General features: G+C 39.4%; 1 protein-coding gene across 2 annotated transcripts; it reads right to left on the bottom strand.

Annotated features, from left to right (window-relative positions):
* Window positions 1-198: 198 nt before the first annotated feature.
* On the bottom strand, window positions 199-20,209 carry kif14 (kinesin family member 14). Of its 2 annotated transcripts, none has more exons than XM_083557731.1 (30): window positions 20,122-20,209; window positions 18,943-19,813; window positions 18,601-18,855; window positions 17,184-17,271; window positions 15,852-15,950; window positions 15,716-15,768; window positions 15,599-15,629; window positions 14,729-14,836; window positions 14,483-14,599; window positions 14,273-14,391; window positions 12,854-13,026; window positions 12,568-12,715; window positions 12,424-12,487; window positions 12,128-12,312; window positions 10,309-10,411; window positions 10,066-10,220; window positions 8,908-9,055; window positions 8,660-8,812; window positions 8,396-8,528; window positions 7,276-7,369; window positions 7,039-7,180; window positions 6,394-6,500; window positions 5,831-5,931; window positions 5,425-5,661; window positions 4,469-4,656; window positions 3,282-3,434; window positions 3,077-3,199; window positions 2,893-2,967; window positions 1,021-1,162; window positions 199-920 (listed from the first exon to the last, which is right to left on the bottom strand). In XM_083557731.1, the coding sequence occupies exons 2-30, from the start codon at window positions 19,797-19,799 to the stop codon at window positions 589-591; spliced, it is 4,683 nt and encodes a 1,560-aa protein (XP_083413857.1). In that variant the 5' UTR covers window positions 19,800-19,813; window positions 20,122-20,209; the 3' UTR covers window positions 199-588. The 2 variants fall into 2 exon arrangements, with proteins under 2 accessions (XP_083413857.1, XP_083413858.1); XM_083557732.1 differs by having other exon boundaries at window positions 18,943-19,810; window positions 20,122-20,198.
* Between the last annotated feature and the right edge of the window lie 804 nt (window positions 20,210-21,013).

Below are 21,013 nucleotides of genomic sequence, written 5' to 3'. Positions count from 1 at the left end.
AAGTTTTTCCTTGCCACATCACCTCCGGCACGCAAGTCAGGGACAAACTTACACATAAAGAACCATCTTATTCATTCTTTATCGCCATATTATCTGTGTAAAGCTACTTTGAAACACTGTACATTGTGAAAAGTGCAATAGAAATAAAATTTGATTGAACTAAATGACCAACCAGTAATATAAACTCCTGGAAGCTTCTGGAAGAGAAATGTCTTTATTATAAAAAAAAAAAAAAAGGAATTATTACATGATTATTATTACGTCAAAGTGAAACGCCAGGCGTCGGAAAACGCTTGTGCAAAGCGCAAGAACGTTGTATTAACGGGAAATATAAATTATGTGGGATTGCCCAGTGCACCTTATTGCTAAAAAAAAAAAAACCACTTTTCCTCTATATTATATATTGAACAAGTACGTAGTGGAAAATAAAGGCTATATATTATGAACCCCACACAAGCACATTCATGTGTAAAATAATATTAAAAAGCTAGACATATTTGTGCATTTATTATTACAGTACCACTAAGCAGATTAAAAAAGCCTTTAGTGTTCAAAGCCCAGTCTAAGGAACACTACGTGATTGAGACATCAAACCCAGCGAACGTCCCTGGAGCACGAGCTGATCCCCGAGGAGAGCGAATACACTATTTTCGGAACGGTTCGGTTTCTTGGGCCTTCTTGGATCTCAGTGGATTCCAAGTTTTCTTCGATGCTCTCGTCAAAGAGTTCTGCTAGAGAGCACAACGCAGAATGGAGGTCATCTCGTGCGTCCATGATGCTCTTTAAACATGGCAGCTGAAGGGCGTCGGCAGAGCGGACGTCCGTCTGTCTCGGCAGTCCATGCACGAGGTCGCTGACCGTCTTGGTCAGAGACTGGATTGTGTCTCTAAATGACCGAAGCGTGACGTCGCTGCCTCTGCCTGTGGAGGAATATACAAATATCTAATCTTATATCGGTGTGTATACAAAAAAAAAAAAAAAAAGTATACAGACACACGAGTACAGGATAACATACAATACCTCTGAGAGTGAGGGACAAGGAGGAGTGAAGCTGCTGGAGTGCGTGGTTTAGCTGAAAGAGCTTGGAGGCTGTGTTTCTCAAGCGGCCCATTTGGACAGTGTCAGATCCCTCTGGATCGTTCTCCGCAGGGTCGGGCTTCTCCTGGAGCAGGAAACAAACTAATATTTTACTGCTGGAGACTTCACAGTCTACTTCCACACTTCTGACAAAAATTTGGTCTCCATTTGCTCTTAATACCCTCCACTCTTCTTGGAAGATGATCCACAAAGGCTTTATTATAGAGGTTGACCGATCAATCGGTACCGAGAGTCAATTGCTGGAACTATCTACAAACATGCATAGTTTTTTCGGCTTACGGTCAGCTGTCATTACCAGAGCGACCTCTGGAGGCGAATCACTGATAAGGGGTGCTGTTTGTTTTTACGTGCGAGACTGTAAGCTGCACGGAGTGCGCTAGGTAAAATTTATGAATTATATAGTTATATTCATTAGATAATATATTGATATTTATTTCCTTTTGCACATTTTCATGATTTTAAATCGGTTGATTAAGCGGCTATTGCCAAGTACGATCCAACCTAGCTATCGGTGTCAATGATCCACTATTGGTCGAGCACTACAATAAAAAATTGTAGATGGAGAGGTTGTCTAGGGTGCACTCAGGGTTCCAATTCATCCCAACAGGTTTAAGGTTGGAGCTCTAAATCAGGCCATTCACGATCTTCCACGTTTTCCATAACCTATGAACCATACCTCTATGGAGCTGGCTTTGTGCACAGGGGCATTGTCATGCCGGAACAAGTTTGGGTCTCCTAGTTATTTTGACCATACACTGTAGATTCAAAGTTTTAAATGGATATTTTATTTAAAAAATTGCTTCCTTTTGATATTTAATCAGAAACCTTTTTCGGCCGACTTGTTGCCAAGGATATCATTTGCCCTATAAATTCTTGGGTCCGATCGGAAATGGACGCCGAATGCATTTGTAAGGTCTAATCTTTGTGTCCCAGCGTCGAAGGAGAAAGAATAGAACAATGAAGCCCTGCTGAATTTGAAACAAAAGGTGACAGATGATGTTTGGTTCGACACGTGTGTTATCTTAACGACAGCGCGGCTGGAGACGTCCCCGATAAGCCAGACTGAGCACGGTGTCCGCAAAAGCGCTGTACAGTACAATGTTCGGTGTAAAGCCTTTTTCGCTGTTTGTACATGGTGGCGCAGGGATACTGGAATTTGAGGAACTGGGAGTTGGCGAGTCTGCGGTGTCGGGGAATGTTTGGAACCGCCGTGAGCTCGTTCAAAACCCTTTCCTTTGCTTCCTTTAGTGTGATTGCTGCACAAAGGAGATTTCAGCGCCACGATTGTCCCATCTGCTCATGCGATTACAACATGAGGGTGTCATTTTGAAGAAACAGCTCAAAACGGCGATGATGCATGTTGTCAAATCAAGTCAAATTTTTATAGATGTATATAAAAAAAAAAAAAAAACAGGAAATGCTCTCAAAGTAGGTACATTTGAAAACTGCATTTGCGCATCGCATACTGTGAAAACAATGACAAATTTTTTTATCGTTGCCGTGACATTTCAAAGAGGAAAGTAAATTAATGGCAGGGGGGAAAATTTGATGTTTTAGAAAACCGAATAGGGCAATAGAATGGAAACACAAATATAAAAAAAAAATCCAAATTAAATACTAATCCAGACCTGGAAATCAATGAAAACGGCAAAATGCGTAGAAACCCTCATTACAACTAAAGTCGAGGGGTTCTATATGAAGTCGTACTGGTTCCAAACAATTTTCGATGCCCGAATCAACTCCTTGTTTAAAAATTTCCCATTTCCATGCGCCAACCTGTATACTGATACGTACCCGCGTGGTGCAGTGGATGTAGCTTTGCAATTTCTTTGCCACCTCCTGCATTTTCACCTTAAGGCTTTGCAAAATCTGGAACGCAAAAGAGATGCAGCGAACGTTACCAATCAAATCGTTGTTACGAACATAAATACGGAAAGTTTTTAACAATAGGTTAAAATTTTAATATTAGAAAAGGAACCTGAGCTCTAGGTTGCGCTAACTGAGCATGTCTGAGCATCTCTCGGCTGATAAAAAGAGCCTCGTCCTGAAGAGCTCTCACACCTCGACACGTTCCCTCTCGCACGCACGTCCCGGCAGTCCTCTGAGCAAAAACAAGGAAGAGAACGAGTCAAAATACAGAGCTGAAGATATTAAAGACCACAGAGTAACAAACAGAACCTCACTTTGCCTATAGTGTCTGATCCGTGTTGAGGCAGAAGAAGATGCATGCCGGTTACTGCTGCCAGGTGAGCAGTGGCGCTCAGAGCTGCGCCCGTACTCCTAATGATCTTCCTCTGGGCCTCGGTCACCATGGAGGAGATTTCGGATTCACAGCCCTGAAGAATTAGGGAGAAACATTTCAGACTTTTTAACATTTTCGCAAAAACGAGCACACGATTCATACACGTTTGTTATCATTCTTAGACGGAAGAAATTTTCCCCTTTACTTCAACTCCAAACCCAAATCTGTTTTAGCACGATGCACAAAGCCAGTGTCAAATACATAGCATGGATGATGTTGAATATATTGATGACTTGGAAAGCTGACTGCACCCCAGGCCTCCTCACTTCCTCCTACATCAGTACTGATGGCTGAAGCTCTTGTGGCTAAATCTCTACAACCAAAATCTAGTGGAACATCTTCCCAGAAGAGTGGAGTTTACAATAACAGCAAATAATAAATAAATGTGGAACGAACGAACGAACGAACGAACGAACGAACGAACGAACGAACATAAGGAAATTGAAGGAAAAAAATTAAGAAAAGAAGAGATTTAGAATAAGAAATAAAGAAAGACAGACAGACAAACTCTGCACCCCAGTGCTTTTTATTTTCTCCTACAACACCCTTGTGGTTGAATCCACAAACTTTTGCCCATATAATTTATTCGGCAGAAACACAACATCAGTTATAAAATAAATAAACAGATAAATGAATAATAAAAAACTGCATTATGTTCAGCACCTCTACTCTTATAATGCTAAAGTATGCACTCATCCTGGGACGCCTATTTGCTCTTTTTTCTTTTCTACACCTGGTATGATTTATAACCCTGCTATCTTCCCAGAATCAGATTGTTCCCCTTTCGTTTGTGTCGGTTCCTCTCAGGCACCATCATGTCTGACTTTCTCAGTAGGGATTTGAATCTACCTGCTGTATTCAACCACTATCTGAGCCTCGAATCATCCAAACTAACACTGCTTGTGTAATGCTGGCTAAAAGATGTCCGCAATTTTACTCTTGGTGCGGTGAAAGGGCACAGCGTTGCTTTCTAACAGGCTCGATGTTGTTCCAGAACATAAATAATGGTAAAATGTTTGCACTGTTTTTACCAGGCATGTGTCGAAGTGTCTCGCTCTCCGCATGTACCTGAATAAGGAGCTGAAAATATCCTCCTGTGTTCTTCACTTCACTCTTGAGCTCCTCCATGGTTTGGGAGACTGACTGAGTGCTGCAGGTGACACTGGAGATCCAGTGCCTGGTAATGAACACGGCTCTTTCGATAGCTGATGTAGCTCTCACAAGATGACTCAGTGCTTCGGTGTTGCAAGCAAACACTACACATACACACATGCACAGAACATCCAAATAGTGATGACAGTATAATATACAACATGGCTAAAGTCCTCAGCGTGCATACACTGTACAGACAAAAGTATTTGGACACCTGACTTTTCCAACCGTATGTGGTGGTTCTCAAAACTGTTTATATATGTGTGTGTGTGTGTGTGTGAAATGCCTTCAGGGTTCCTACAAATTTTTAATAAAAAAATTCCATAATTTTCTCAAATAAGCAGAATTCCCGAAAGATTAACATCCGAAATAATGTTTTTTTATTTTATTCCAACTATAACATGCAATCTCGTATGTACTGTGCGTCAGAATCAGAATATCGCATGTTTTCCATGTGTTTGGTCGCACGGTATGGGGCGATGTACTGCCATGGTTTGAAAACGCATATTTTTCTCTGCGTTTCAGTCAAACGTAGCTTTTTTGAAAACGCCCTCCAAAGTGGATACATTTTGAAAATGGAGGCTTAAGAAAATGATGACACATTTTCAGTCATCAGCAAAGACCCAGAGCTGGCAGCTTAGTGGTGCTGAGATTTAAACCCATGCCCTTCTAAACAGAAGTCTTCACACCTTTAGGATGAATTGGAACACATGCCAGGCTTCATACATTAGTACCCGACTTTATATGTGGAGTGATCACAAAAAAAAAAAAAAAAAAACACATACGGATCTTATGCTCAGGTGTCCACAAACTTTTGAACATATAGTATATGTACTAACACTGTATGATCGTTTAAATCAAGAAAAGCTTACAGTTCTCCTGGCTGTTGTCATCCAGCTGCTCGTACAAGCCTGCGATGGAGTTTGCGGCGTTAAAAACGGACAATAGGTCCAGCGCAAGTTTGTCCGCCAGGCTCTCGCTCTCTTCTGCCGACGACCTCGTGCGTAAACAAGAAACCGTGGCAGCTATGAGATCTTTGCAGACGCTGGGCAACGTAGAGTGCGAGCTGCTGGAGTTATAAGCAGGGGATTTGCTCATGCTAATCAGGCCTGGAGAAGAAAAAGAAAACACACGACAGGAAGACGTCGGAATTATTATTATTATTTTCCCCTCTGTGCAATGATACGCATGAAAACGTTGTTTTTGGGGATATTAAAATAAGCATTTCGTCAGATCTTTTTGACATCAGACTGCAAAAAACACAGTGAGGTGTCCAACCTGTGGGCTCTGAGGGAGTGCAGTTTAAACTCTGAATGGGGTGAACTCGGATCTCATAGAGTCTCCCAGAGATGCGCCTGCTCTTCAGCAAACTCCGGCTCCTGGAAGAAAAATAAATAAATGCAGCAGGATTAGGATGTTTATGTACAGTCCAAACGGCTAAAAATTGTTTCTTTTTTTTTCTTTTTCTTTTTAACCACAAATCATTGGCAAGGAAATTACAAATTCCACATTTAGTTCGTATTTACTCTTATTATAATCTTCATTCTTCTTGGAAGATGAATTTGGGTGTTAGGAAAGTCAGGTATTGATGTAGGAGGAAGTGAGGAGTCCTGGGGTGCAGTCAGCTTTCAATTCATCCCAAAGGTCTACACTAGGGTTGAGGTCAGAGCTCTATAGCAAGATCCTCCAACCCATCTGGAAAATAGCTTTATGGAGTTCGATTTGTGCATAGACAAAACTGTGCCTCCAACTTTGTTCAGTAAAGAACCTCATATGGCTGGAGAAGTTAAGTGACCCAATCCTTTTTTTGTACAAATGATAAAAAATAATTATAATAGTACCTTCTGCGAGAAAAAGACGACTCCGTGGACGCTGAAGAGATATCAGGCTCCCAGTGGTCGTTGGGGTCGTAAAACACATCGTCGTCATCTTTAGAGGCGCAAACTCCCTACAAGCAACGCAATCAGGAGAAATTAATACGGAAGAGAAACAAACAGTCGCGTTTTTTTTAATCGAATGAATAATTGTATGCTAAACAAAATGTATGACGAGAGTTTTTGCAGCCTGTTTTGTAAGAACGTGGTTAATATGTATCGATGGAGTAATAAAAAAAAACCAAATAAATACCATATTTCAAGTGAAATCTTAAAAACAGCAAATTAACTAATGATCTTTAATAAAAAAATAAAAAAATAAAATTGAGCTGAGTTATGAAAAAGATTCCCATGATTCCCTTTTAGAACGTTTTTCGTGTTTAGCCCCTGTTCGCTTTTATAACAACCTCCATTCTTCTGTGACGTTGTTCCACCAGATTGTCCTTGTGGACATTTGTGCTCGATACTAAAGTCAAGTATTGATGTAGGTGGACAGGGCGAGGCCTGAGATGCACTATATAATTGTATAATTGTATTTTTATACTTCTGATCTCATGGAACAATCATAATCAATCCACTGCATGGTGTAGTGTATTTTTCACATCTACATACCCGTTCGAGCTCCCTCATGACAGCCAAGTTACTTTGGAACTTCTCCATACTCCAAAAGGTAGAGATGCCCAATTTCATGTTCTGCACTTGGATCTGCGTTTCGGGGTTTCTTCCGACGTTCCCGGCCTCAGATACTTCATGCCTGCCAAGGAGTGAAAACACAGGGTATTTAATTTATCGTTTTTCGGTGACTAAATAAAATCCAGACAAGACGACAAAAAAAATTCATAAACAAACCTGCCAAACACTGTGTGTTTCCTGAATTTGGTGCTGATTTTGTTCGCTTCTTCGATCATGAGAGACAATTTCATGGCGTCCCACTGTGGAGGAGCTACGGAATGAGATGGGAAATGATCAATTTTCCATGTTTTAAATAATATTTTAAAGTATTATGTTCGTCATTTGGTAGACCGTCTTATACAAAGCGACTTACGTTTGATCTTATTCATGCAACTGTGCAGCTATGGGGTTGAGGGCCTTGCTCAGGGGCCCAGAGATGGCAGTTTGGTGTGCCTGGGATTTGAACTAATGACCTTCGGATCGCTCCCATATATAACTACTTTCAGAGTGGGTCATTTATTAAATGTTATTGTTGCTATTATTATTTATTTTACATAATTTAGTGTATATATAATCGATATAATAATAGTAATAATATATATCCAAAAGTTTTTGGACACATTACTTTTCCAGCCATATGTGGATAATATGGCTGTTACCACAAACTTGGTGGCACATAATTGAATAGGATGTTTCGGCATTAAACTTCCCCTCCACTTGATCTTCACGCAAATCCGATCCAGCATAGCAATACTCCAGCTCCATTAACATATGCTTTACTTGGGTTGGAAGATGTGGTAGAGCTTGAATGGCCTGCAATAGAGCTGAAACTTGGCTGTACCCAAGGCCTCCTCACTTCTTTCTACATCAGCACATGACTTTTCAAAAGCTCATGTGGTTCAATAATCCCAAATCTCCACAGAATCTATTGGAACATCTTCCCAGAAGCATGGAGGTAACAATAACAGCGAATGGGGAGACAATGTGTAATACATATTGTTTTCACATAGAAATGTCACATAACCAGAAGTTTGGTGATTTTAATATATTTGTTCTGGTATTAGATAAGATAATATTTTGCAGTACGGCGCTGACAAATACATACGGCTAGGTCATAAACAGCAGCAGAAAAAATGACCTTTGTAGCCAGGTCATATTTTAATAAGTTGACGGTGTTGGTTTTGAATTTATAACACCAATTTTGATACAGAAAACGACATACCCAGGACTTACACCCACAGTCAGTATTCAAGCACCTATCCAATTTATAATGCTATAAAAGGGACATTTAACCTACCAGACTTTGGAGTTTGGTTCACTTTCAGGGCACGTTTCTTCTGAATATTGGTGAGATCCTCTGCAATTTTCCTCTTCTCTGCTTCCAGCGCTTCGAGGATTTTAGCATGACGGATATCGTTATCAACCATAGCCTGTTGGTTAAAGTAACATTTTTAATATTAGGAAAAAAACCTTTTTTTTTTTTTTTTTTTTTACATTTCTGCCCTCTACCCTGGAAGCTGTTTCAGGTTTCATTGCGACCATGGTTCCAGAGCTATGGTACCTGTCTGGCAGCCTGTGCCTCCATTTGTAACCGTTTCTTGTGCATGCTCATTTCTTGTTCTAGGAAAGACTTTGCGCTCTGCAGTTCCTCCATCTTGCTGGCGACCTTCTGCCTCTCAAGCTCCTCGGCTCTTTTTCTTTCATTCTCTTCCTCCTAAAGAAAAAATAAATAAATCTTTCTTATATTCAAGAAAGACAAGTGTCTATACATTGCATTAGTGCTGCTCATGAACAGTGGCTTTAACGTACAAGTTCTTTCTCTAGGTTTTTGATCTGGTTCTCATAGTGAAGCTTCTGGTCAGACAACTCTTTCTGCGCCATTTCTCGAGCCACTTGGATCCCCTGCATCATTTCCTCTTTGGCTTTCAGTCGGGCATCTTCGATCTCTGCCTCTAGTCTGAAGATAAAAACATATGACGTGGAAGAAAACAAACACAGTTTGTGTTTAATCATGGTTTGGTTAAATTTCAGATTTCAAGTTTTTTAATAACGCAGTTTATTATTATTAACATTCGTGAACAACAGTTTAGACAAAAAATAATAAAATTCCTGTCGAAATTTGTTTGCCCATTTCAGGAAAAGCTGTTTTGATTATTCAAAATGTTGTGAAGCTTAATTCTGAAGATGAGGTCTGACAAGTTTGATGATGATTAGAAAAATTGGTCAAAGATGGTGGAAAATATACCAGGGATTCAAGGATTGCTGTTATTTTGGTGATACAGTTCAAAAACGGTTAAAACTAGAGATCAACCAATTAATAGGCAGGAAAAAATCCATACCAATAGTTTTTTTTCCTGCTTCCGGTCTGCTGTCATTACCTGAGCTGCGGCTAGAAGCAAAGCTTTGTTGCCACGTGCTGTTTGTTTTTGCATCTAAGACTGCTCGCTGCACAGAGAGCGCTATATTTTATATATTTATTATTTATAAAATGTTAATTATATAATTATTTTATTAATATATTAATGTATTTTCTTTAGTACATTTTAATTATTCAGTACTGTTTTGAGTTTTTATTTTTTTAATAAAGTTCAGTACTATCGGTTGATTAATCAGTTATCAGCATGTAGGATCCAAACTAGTGGTATCAGTCAAATCCACTATCGGTCGACCTCCAGTTATGACCATAAGCATTCTTCTGAATTATTTCCAATGGTGGCTCTACAATAGTAGCAGCCCAAATTTGGACAAAATGTTCCTTCAAAACCCAATCAGAAAAGAAAGATTTGACCAAATTGCTCTATGGGCTGCAATACACTTCTGAGCAAGCATAACGAGAATATAAAGAATAGCAGGAAGAAGAAGCCAAACAAAATTACGATTGGTGCCTGGCCCCCTAACGGTATCAAATTGTAAAGTAATTAAAACTAAAATGGACAAAAGACATTTAAAACACATCTACGAACTCACTGAGCTCTTTGAGCTGAAAGTAGCTCATTCTTGGCAAACTCAAAATCCTTCTGGCCATCTCCGTTGCTCCAACAGGACGCTCGCTTTCCACACTGCACCTCGGCCGGGTGGTTGAAGCGGAAATAGTGATCTCCTCCGAGAATCACTCGATCGCCCTGAATAAAGCGTGGTAATAACCGATGAAAGCTGAACTAAATGTTATACACCGAGACTGTGATTGCGACAGTGTATCGTTTCTCTTACGTGGTGCAGGATGGTGGTTTCGAGTACGAGGTTTCCGTTCACGAAGGTCTTGGCGCTTTCCATGGGGGTGATGCTGACTGTGCCCTTAAAGTTGGAGATAACACTGAAAGAGAAATAGGACACGAATGCTGAGTTCTTTTAATAATTGTATATTACATTTCAGAGAGAATTGGTGTCATTGGTATCTAAATATCACATCCGCCTCATAACGTCACACAAGAAATAAATACCAAGAATTTGAAGAATGTAATCTATAAAAGAAGAGCTCCAAAGAAACGAAAGGATATACTCAAAAAGCCATTGATTAATCTAAAACATTTGGTTCAATCCTCTAAAGACTTTTTATCTACACACTATACAGACAAAAGCTTGTGGACACCTGAGTATAAGATTATAAGATAGGTAATAAAGGTAATTAAAAAAAAACCCACTCTTCTGGGAGGAGGTTCCACTAGATTTTACAGTGTGCTTGTGGAGATTTGTGCTCATTCAGCCACAAGGGCGTTAGTAACTTCAAGTACTAATGTAGGTGAGCTGTAGGAAGCATCATGACATGAATCAAGAGTGAGTCATAGACCAATGTGGCAGAGAGAATCCGGCCATTTTTTCCGAAATAAAACAGTTTAGAATCAGATAATAAATAAAACGGAAATAATGTAAGTTATATGTATCCTTTCTGTGTGGCCCGGTACCAACTGACCCACGGACCAGTGCCGGTCCACGGCCCTGGGGTTGGGGACCACTGTTCTAACCCATGCTAACCATATCTTTATGGAACTGGCTTTGTGCACAGGGGCATTGTCAAGTTGGAACATGTTTGGGTCTTTCAGTTAAAGTGAAGGAAATAATTAATTTGGTTCACCTTTCCATATATTTCATTCTAGATAACTTTAGATGAGCGGGAAGATGTGATGTGATGCATCGTTTGAAACGTGTTTGCATCTGTAAAAAAACCCGATTTGTTTCTATGTATTTATTAGTAAATGCGTTTCACTTTTATTATTTAAAAAGTGACCAATAGTTTGTGACCAATATTTTCTATGTAGATTGATCTTTCCTCGTTAAAACGGTTTCTCGAGCGCGTTCTCTCAAAACCACCGCTGCTACGTGAATATTATCGCATAGAATACAGATTAACATGGCAGAGGTAGAGCTGCATATTCATGAAGACAGAACAGGAAAAGAAGGTCTGGTTTCATTGAAGCTTGTTTACTTTTTTTCTTAATTTTTTTTTTTTAAGTATCTTTACCATATTGAATTGCATTGTGTTGAAATCTAATCGGATTTGGTATTGCATTGTATCGTAATGGGGTGAATCGTATCGCATTGGTAACCGCTTCATATGTTTCTTTGATGTATCGTATCGTTGGCTATGTGTCGAGATGCGAATCGCATCTGCCTCGGTTATGGAGATACCTGATAGACGAGCTACTTTGAAGGAGCTTGTGGAGATTTTGTGCTCATTCAGCCACAAGAGTGTTAGTAAAGTCAGGTACTACTGTAGGAGTGAGTGAGGACACCTGGGGTACAGCCAAAGTTCCAATTCAATTGAAGTCTTATTATAGATTGTAATATCTATAATTGTACATGTCGGTTTATGAGAATGAAATGTTTCTACATTGTATATTTAAAAGACTAACTACCTGAGAGATTTATTTCAAAGGGAGGTAAGGCGAAAACTTGTGAGCCAATCAGATACCAATCTTCTTTTCTTTTTTTAAATCAACAGTAAAAGTTCCCAATAGCCAGACGTCCTTGTGGAACTCAAGGCATCGGATACCAAAATGGGGTATTATGCTGTTTTATTATGGCATCTTACCAATGTTCATCAGCAATAAGAGCCCCGGTGAGCTGGATGTCGTGGGCCGACTCAGACTTGAGCTTTCCGACCTTGGTCTGCCCCTCCTTAATCATGTATAAGAGCATCTCTGACAGCTGAGGATCCTCATTCAGGTTCACAAGGTTAGGAAGCCGGTTATCCACTTTAAATGTGATGCCTACACGCTGATATATGGAGAGGGGAGAGGGGGAGAAAACGGGGAATATGTGAGCATGCTGCATTCTAAGGCTGATAAAGAGCTTTGTTGGAAACTAGAATAGGCGGAAAACACCAGCCTGGAGCTCTTTCGTCTCTTCGTGCTTCCTTCTCTCGGCGTGCTCAAGCTTCTCCTTCCACGTTCTAATACGAGACAGTAACACATTTGTGACACCAGTTTGTGACACCAGTTTGATTCCAGTAGAATGAAAGTCGGGGCCTACCTGTGCACCTCGGCCATTTCGCGTTCCTGCTGAGAGAGTTGAGACTTCAGGGTGAAGATTTCCTGCTGGAATTGTCTCATCTTCTCAGGTTCGATGCCCTGTGAGCTCATCTGGGCCGCCCGGAGCTTCTCCACCTCTGATTTCAGCTCTGGCGATGCAAAAGACAAGACATGCATACAACCCAGGTACATATCGTGCTCATCTACTGCCCTCTACTGAGTGTAACATAAACTTCCCATAAGTGTAATCGGGGCGAAAACCGGCGAGAATGCGTGGACGCACTGACCTCGGATCAGCTTGGCGTTGTTATCCTCATTGACCTTGGCGACATTGATGATCAGGCGAGCCTGCTGGGCATAGCGCAGAGTGCTCAGGCTCTCGTCGATGTTACTCATGGCTGGACTCAGTGTTGCGATCATGGCCGTCTTCGAGTTTCCGCCCAAGCTTTCCTTCAATAACCTGTATGTCAGAAAGATAACCTGTTTAGGCAATTACATTGTTTAGGGAAGGTCCAGGTCAGAGGCAGGACTTTGTCTAAACTTAGAACTCACAATGAATTAACATCAACAACAAAAGTAAAAAGAAAAAGCTCTGAGTCCAATTTTATTGAGTAGATTTTTTTCATTTGTATTCGTGAGGTGACCATGTGGTCAAATTCTTACCAATGACGATAATCCTTAGAGGTCTAAGAGGATAGTTGGTCATGCTGAAGAACTGAACAAGGCAACAAATTTTCTCTCCTCAGTCGGTCGACCTCTCATTCATCGCTTTTGCCGATTAATTGCCACCGATAATTGATTACTGGAACTATCGGCAAAAATCGGTACCAATAGTTTTGACTGGTTGCATCTGTGCTGTCATTATACGCTGTCATTATGCAGTATGAAAGCGGTCTCTAGAGGTGAATCGCTGACACAGCGTGCTTGTTTTGACGTGTAAACTGTACCTCATTCATGTTAGTTTATAGTGCATTAACTGCATTTAAGTAAACAAATGAAAATTAACTTAATTTCAAAATGCATTAGCGAGTGTGGAAAATAACGAGCAAATAAACATTGCTTTTAAAGCATTCATTGCCTGCAGTTAATTATTAAAATGGCAATCTCTAAATGCTGACAACATCCAGAGTAGAGGTTTTCCCCGATTAATCTGCGCTGTTAGTTGATTACTGGAACCATCAGCAAAAATCCATACTGATAGTTTTTCCTGGTTGCATCCGTTGTTAAATCGGCTGAGAAGGTCCGCTGTTGTTACAAGAGCGGCCTCTAGAGGCGAAACTCTGATGCCTTGTGCTGTTTGTTTTTACAAGTGAGACTGCGCACCGCACGAAGAGTGCTGTTATATGTATTATTTATAATGCTTCTTTTATATTTATTATTGTAATGTTATGTTTGTTTTTTATCCGGTATCCATTTTAAAAACTAAACTGATTAATCGGCTGTCAGCCAGTACAATCCAATGTAGCTATCGGTAAAATCTATAATAGGTCAACCTCTAGTCATAACCAGCCAATTGAATTGAATTCATTTTTATTTTTATAGCGCTTTTAACAATCAACATTGTCTCAAAGCAGCTTTACACAGATAATGTGGTGATTAAAAGTGAAAATGTTCTTTATAAATGTAAGTTTGTCCTTGCCAGGGAGCTTATATTTCTATACAAACTGAGAATACTAGCATGTACAAACAATAAACCCCTTTCTCACCACGTCAGGACTGACTCTCTGTATGGGATGAAGATTTTCTTTCTGGCCTGAGCTTGCTCAGAGAGCGAACAAATCACCTTCCCCAGAGTTAGCAAAGACTTGTTGATACTTGCTCCCTCCTAATGAGACAAAGAAAGGCGAAATGTACTTTTATTCAGAATTCGAAATTCATAAAAACTGCAGTGCAGTACTTCGGAACGGTCAGCGTACCCTCAGCCGGTCCCCGCTGGTCTGAGCAGTGGTGCATCGCTCGCTGCCAGCCAAATCCACCAGGTTGATTCGGCTGATTATTCTGTGATCGTGTTCTTCGCCTTCCACTAATTCTGTCTGCACACAAACCGACACGACACTAATTAAAATGCATTGTGGGGTGTTTTATTCTCTTTTTTTTTTACCCCTGTGACAAAAGAAAACACTGGAAACGTTTTTTAGTAGAATTTATAATTAAAGACTAACCTTAGTCTGAGTCATGACCAGAGTGAAGACAGAGTGAGACCGGGAGCTTTTGTCGTTCATGCCCGTAGCAGCAGTAGCGCGCTGTTTGTTTCCGAGCTCAAGCCAAGTCTGAAAGTGCATACAGTGAAGGGGAGTATGAAAACAGAGACTATCATCTTGCATTCATTAACTTTCTTAAAGAATTCAAGCAAGTAGAAAGAAAGAAAGAAAGAAAGAAAGAAAGAAAGAAAGAAAGAAAGAAAGAAAGAAAGAAAGAAAGAATGTAAGAAAGTGAGGAAACCTTTAAAGAAGGAAAGATATAAAACATAAAAGAAAGAAAGAAAGAAAGAAAGAAAGAAAGAAAGAAAGAAAGAAAGACCTTAAAAGAAAAAGCACAACAGAAACGAAAAACAAAAAAAGCATAGAAAAAAAAAGGACAGTGAAGCGTGAATGTATAAAAAACATAAAAAGAGAAAAAGAAAATTCAACAATGAAAAAAAAAATGAAACGAAAGAAAAGAAAAAAAGAAAGAAACGCAAGGACAGAACAAAGAAAGGAGGAAAGAAAAGAAGAAAAAAAGAGGAAAGAGAAGGAATGGAGGAAAGGAAGGAAGGAGAGAAGGAAAAAAAGGAGGAAAGAAAGAAACCTTAAAAGAAAGAAAGCATAAAAGAACGAAACAACAAAAAAAGAACAAAAAAGAAAAAACGATGAAAGGCATAAAGAAAAAACGAACGAAGACAAACAAGCCTGAGATCAACAAAAAACATGAAAGAATTTAAAGAAAGGAATAAAAATTATTTTCTTTTAATTAAAGGCCAATAAAGAGAAAGCAGGTGAGAAAAAGTCTATTGCGCACAGTGTGAATTAATAATCAGTACACCAACACATTACCTGCACATCAGTATATGAAGTGACCACATTCCTGTTCACAAAGATATCAAGCATTAATTACACACAGCAAAAAAAAGAAAAAAAAAAGAAAGAAATTCACACATCAGGATTTCTTACGTAGAAAGATCCGCCACGTACGGCCCGTCAGTTGGATGTTCTCTCACCCGCAACTAAAGCAAACAGGAAAAAGGTATTGATGAGAGAGTGGGATTGAATTGAACAGGAAGTTAATTTTTGTCTTCACTTTACTTACTGGCATCTTCTTCTGGTTTTGTTCGTCCTTCACTACGAGCAAATCATGGATCTTCTCATTATACACCTCGAAGTAGCTCATCTCCAGATGACATGTCAGCTGGAATTAAATATATAGAATCACTATATTATTGTCATTTAAGCCAGTTTCATGAAGATATGCTTTATATTGGTTGGAAGATGTGGAAGATATTGAGTGGCCTGCTATAAATCTCTGACCTCAACCATATTGAACATCTTTGGAAGGAGCTTAAACGCTGACTGCACCCCAGGCCTCCTCACTTCATCCTACATCAGTACCTGACATTTAGTAATGAGCAGGATTCTCCAAATTTCAAAATCTAATTGAACATCTTTCCAGAAGGGTGAAGGCTATTATAACAGCAAATAGGAACTAGATCTTCAAAAACCCAGTATGAATCGAACGGTTGAGTGTCCACAAACATTTGACCATATAAAGTAAAAAAAAATCAAAATCTCTTGTGGGAGCTTGTGATCAGAAAAGTGTAAAAAAGCAAGTAAAGAAAGAAGCATGAGAAAGAGAGAAAGGAAGAAAGAGAGAAAGAGAGAAAGAAAGAGAGAAAGAAAGAAAGAGAGAAAGAAAGAAAGAAAGAAAGAAAGAAAGAAAGAAAGAAAGAAAGAAAGAAAGAAAGAAAGAAAGAAAGAAAGAAAGAAAGAAAGAACAAAAAAAGGACAACAGAAACAAAAGAAAGCATAGAAAGAGAAAAAAAATAAAGGACATTGGAGCTCGAAAGAAAGACAAAACCTTGAAAGAAATAAGGACATTTAAATAAAAGAAGGGAAAGGAAAGAACAAACAAACTAATGAACGAACGAACGAAAGAAAGAAATGAGACAAGGAAGGCGGTAAAGAAAGAAAGAAAGAAAGAAAGAAAGAAAAGAAGCACAACAGAAAAGGGAAAAAAAAGAAAAGGAACAAATATAAAAAGAAGAAAATAGAAGGGGAAAGATTAAGAACAAGATAAGAGAAAGAAAGAAAGAAAGAAAGAAAGAAAGAAAGAAAGAAAGAAAGAAAGAAAGAAAGAAAGAAAGAAAGAAAGAAAGAAAGAAAGAAAGAAAGAAAGAAAGAATAAGAAAGGCACAAAAGATGAAAAAAGAAAAAAACAGAAATTGACAAAGAAAGAAAAATTAAAAGAGAGAAAGCAGTAAAGAAAAGAAGGCAAAAATAGATAGGAAATAGAAAAAAAAACAAAAAAACAAAGGAGAACAGCAGCGCTTAAAAAAAGGTGTAAGTCGCTCTGTGGGCAGAGCCTCTGGGGACACGGTTACATCCGAATCATTGGCGTGATCTTTTCTGCAGAAAAACAACTCACGTCGTTTTTGACGGCACTGGACACTCTTACAAAAAGCTCCTCGCAGAATCGGGGTATGACTCCGACCTCCTCGCCAAAACCCATCATGCTGGTAGGAAGAAAAAAAAAAAAAGACATTGTAAATATTGTTACTAGCGGTGGAACGATACACGTATTCGTACCGAACCGTTTCGATACGGGGCTTCCGGTTCGGTGCACACGTGTACCGAATGCAATCCGTTTAACGTGCGTAACACAGTTACAATCAGAGTTCCCTCGCAAACGTATTAGGTGGTGGATCGCAAGTTGGTTTAGTCTCCGCCTCGCACACAGTGGCTACTCGATTTGTAGTGTTTTCCGTAATTTCCAGTTTCAAGAATTTTTCTTAAAAGGAGAAAATCCTGAGAATATCGAGGGAGTGAATGAATGCCGGATGGCGAGAATGAGAACATTTGTTAAAGTATGATGAAATAAATAGAACAGTAAGTAAAAAATATCTTTAGAAAATTAAATATTAAATGTAAAACACACACACACTTATATACACATCTGTTTTTGCCAAATGAAGTCTAACAAATGTAAAGTATTTTGTTAAATTTTTTCTATTTAATTTGATTAAATTGATTTCATTTGTGGCAATTTTATCGATTAAATCAATATAACGAAAGTGATTTATTTATGTATGTATTTAATTGATTTTTTTTCTCAAAATGTATAAGATCGCAAATGTTAATAATAAGAAACCGTGTCAATAAAAGACGGAAAGCGATTTTATGCTAAATTACTGCATTCCTTCGCCCGAAACACACCGAAATTTAACCCAACCGTGAATTTTGTGTACACGCCTAATCAATACTTCTATCGTCTTCTTGACATTGGACTTCTTTATGTGTTTAAAGGCTCTGGCATGGAGAAGCTGGTGTTGAATCTGTGATGATCACAAATGTTGAGCTATTTTATGAGTTGCTCAGTAGCTCTAAATGACTGTATAAGACTGTAGAAAGATCATTACTCATAATCACACACTCCAGTGCTCATGTTAGTTCTCACTCTCCAGTGTTCTGTATTGTTTTAAGACTATAATTACACTCTTGATGTCACTAAAATGAGGATGGGTTCCCTTTTGAGTCTGGTTCCTCTCAAGGTTTCTTCCTCATAACATCTTAGGGAGTTTTTCCTTGCCACAGTCGCCATGGCTGCTCATCAGGGATAAATACACACCATTCACCTTCACTGTTAAATTCTCTAAAGCTGCTTTGAGACAATGTCTGTTGTAAAAAACGCTATAGAAATAAACTTGACTTGACTATATCTTGTGCTTGGATGGAATCCTAAAGAATTTCAGTTAATAGACTGACTTCTGTATTATATTTATTATATATTTAGCTTCTTTCAGATCGTGAGACTTTCATACTGCCCTGAAAGACATCTCACTCACGTGTAGGATTTCCCCGAGCCTGTTTGCCCATATGCAAAGAGGCAGGTGTTAAATCCTTCGAAAGCCCTTTCTAGTAACGGTCTGGCAAGTTTTTCGTAAATCGTCTGCTGGCCGGCGAAAGTCGGGTCGTTTTCGTCGGCCGAGTAGAAGCAGAAGTCGAACGAGAACGTGTACGTCTGTTTCGTGTCCGGATGCTGCACTACGGTCTCGTGCTTCTCCATGAAAATCATCTGCCGTCCGTTTTCATTCTTTTCCCTGGAATACATAAAGAATCGAACGATTCCGGGTGACAAAACGGTTCAGGAATCTGCAACACAATTCTTTATTTATTTATGTGTTTACCTGTGACTCAGTGGTCGTACTCGGACGGCGACAGTCACCGCGCTGTTCTCCGTTTTCAGCTCTTTAGACGATAAAGGTGCAGCCTGACTCCCTGAAACCCGGGTCTCAAACACAGGAGGCTTCGAAGCTGCTGGAAGCTGATTCGCAGTCTTTTTCATTGCAACAGATATCGTGCTCCTGTTTTGAGCGATAACCGCAACTTTTTTATCGCCCGCACCTTGAATCGGGGCGCCGCTGGATTCCGAGCACGACTGCTTCTGCTTTTCAGAAGCTGCTTGCTTCGAGGTTAATGCTCTCGCAGGTTCTTTTGCTGAGAGCTTCTCGAAAACGTCTTTCTTCAGAGTTATTCTCTGGAACTGGGTCTTCCCGGTTGGGGTTGATGATGCGTTGTGCTGTCTGCCAATGCTCTGGGCTTTCTCTGTAATCTTCCCGGGTGTGCCTACTGGTGGCTTGGTGAGATCTTTCATGCTGGATTTCACTCCTCTTTCTTTCAGGCTGGCAGACCTCACAGGAGATGCAGATCCTGTTCGGTTGTTTGGCTCAGACAGGACCTTCGAAGACGTCCATGCTCGTTTCTCGGGCACACTAGATGTCAGAGGATAAGAGCTTTTCTCAGGGCCTCCTCCTGGTCTTGTTCTCCTTTGCAAAGTTAACCGTTTCTCCAGATTTTGGTTCTCTGCGTTTTCTGAAGCCTCCTGATCACCAGTCGGTGTGGGTTTGCTGTTTGTGTTTCTTCTCTGAAGGGTCAGACGACCAGCACTGGACGCCTCATCAGATCTGCTTGTCAAGCTGGAGATTATATAGGTCTTGTTGATCTCTTGAGAGCTGCTCAAAGATCTCACTTCCTTGTCCTCCATTGTCTTCTCCACTGCTTTTTAACACAAATAATAAGAAAATACAATTAATTAAAAAAAAATTACACATTTATAACCTCTTTTTCTCTCTTTGACACGCTGAAGACACTTATATTTGTCACTGTCACTACTTTATTTGCCTATTTAATTATTTGTTTTATTTGTTTACTTATTTATTTGACTGTTCATGAAAACGTTTTTACTGTCACACATATGACACACAACACAATTAAATAAACCTAAAAACTTTGTGAACATACCTTAATAAACATTTAGATACACTTTCCAATAGAAAAAAATAAATTAAATAAAACCATTAATGTACCTTTTTAAACCTTGTTTTGATACGTTTGAAGTTTCTCTTGCCTACGCCGCCATCTTGCCGCTTCAATTCAAACCGATAAAAGAGGAACGTCATTGGCCAGTCGGGCGCGATGACGTCACCAAGGGGTGTTTCTGTAGTGCAAGGAGCTGTAGTGAGACCTGTTTGCCACAGGGGGCGTGCGCCATTACTTTCATTATCGTTTGTGATTTTTCGATAATTCGAAATAAATAAGTAAACAAATAAACACTCTTTCATCTGCATAAATGATTAAATTGTATGTACACTGTTTTCTAAGTCGACAAAACTTATAGCAGGATGAGAAACATAGTTTTTAATCTTATGGTGTATTATAACCTAAAACAGCTATTCAAACTATAATCAGTGCAGCCATATGCTTGTAGTATCACTGATCTCTAATCAGAGACCTGAAGCTGTTTCCTATTTCTCAAAAGTTTCTCCAAATTATATATTTATGCCATAGATAGCTCGTATATGGCTTGGAGGGTCAAATCAAAGGTCAGCTTTGGGCCACAGGCTCTAGTTTGGGCATCTCTGCTCTATATAATGGGGAAATGGGAAATTCTGATGAACTAGCATTGTTTTAATGCTTTTTTAAAATCCATAATCAAATGAGCTGATGTTTTATTTGGTTCTCAGTGACTGGATATACACTATATAACCACATATATTCATATACTCAAATTCTTCCCACAAACTATAAACAGTTGTCTAAAATCTCCGTTCCCTGTACATTGAGTTCTGTGAACACATGCTTGTTGGTGTGGAACATTTAAGGTGTCCTGGACAAACTTGACATTCTCAACCCTGCAGAAGACCTTTTGAAAAAACTGGAACACTGACTAAACCCCCCACCGACACCCCCACCACCTCT

The sequence above is a fragment of the Silurus aristotelis genome (assembly GCF_946808225.1).
Source record: "Silurus aristotelis genome assembly, chromosome: 13".
In the NCBI taxonomy this organism is placed as follows: domain Eukaryota; kingdom Metazoa; phylum Chordata; class Actinopteri; order Siluriformes; family Siluridae; genus Silurus; species Silurus aristotelis.
This window is presented reverse-complemented; position numbering and strand designations above follow the sequence as displayed.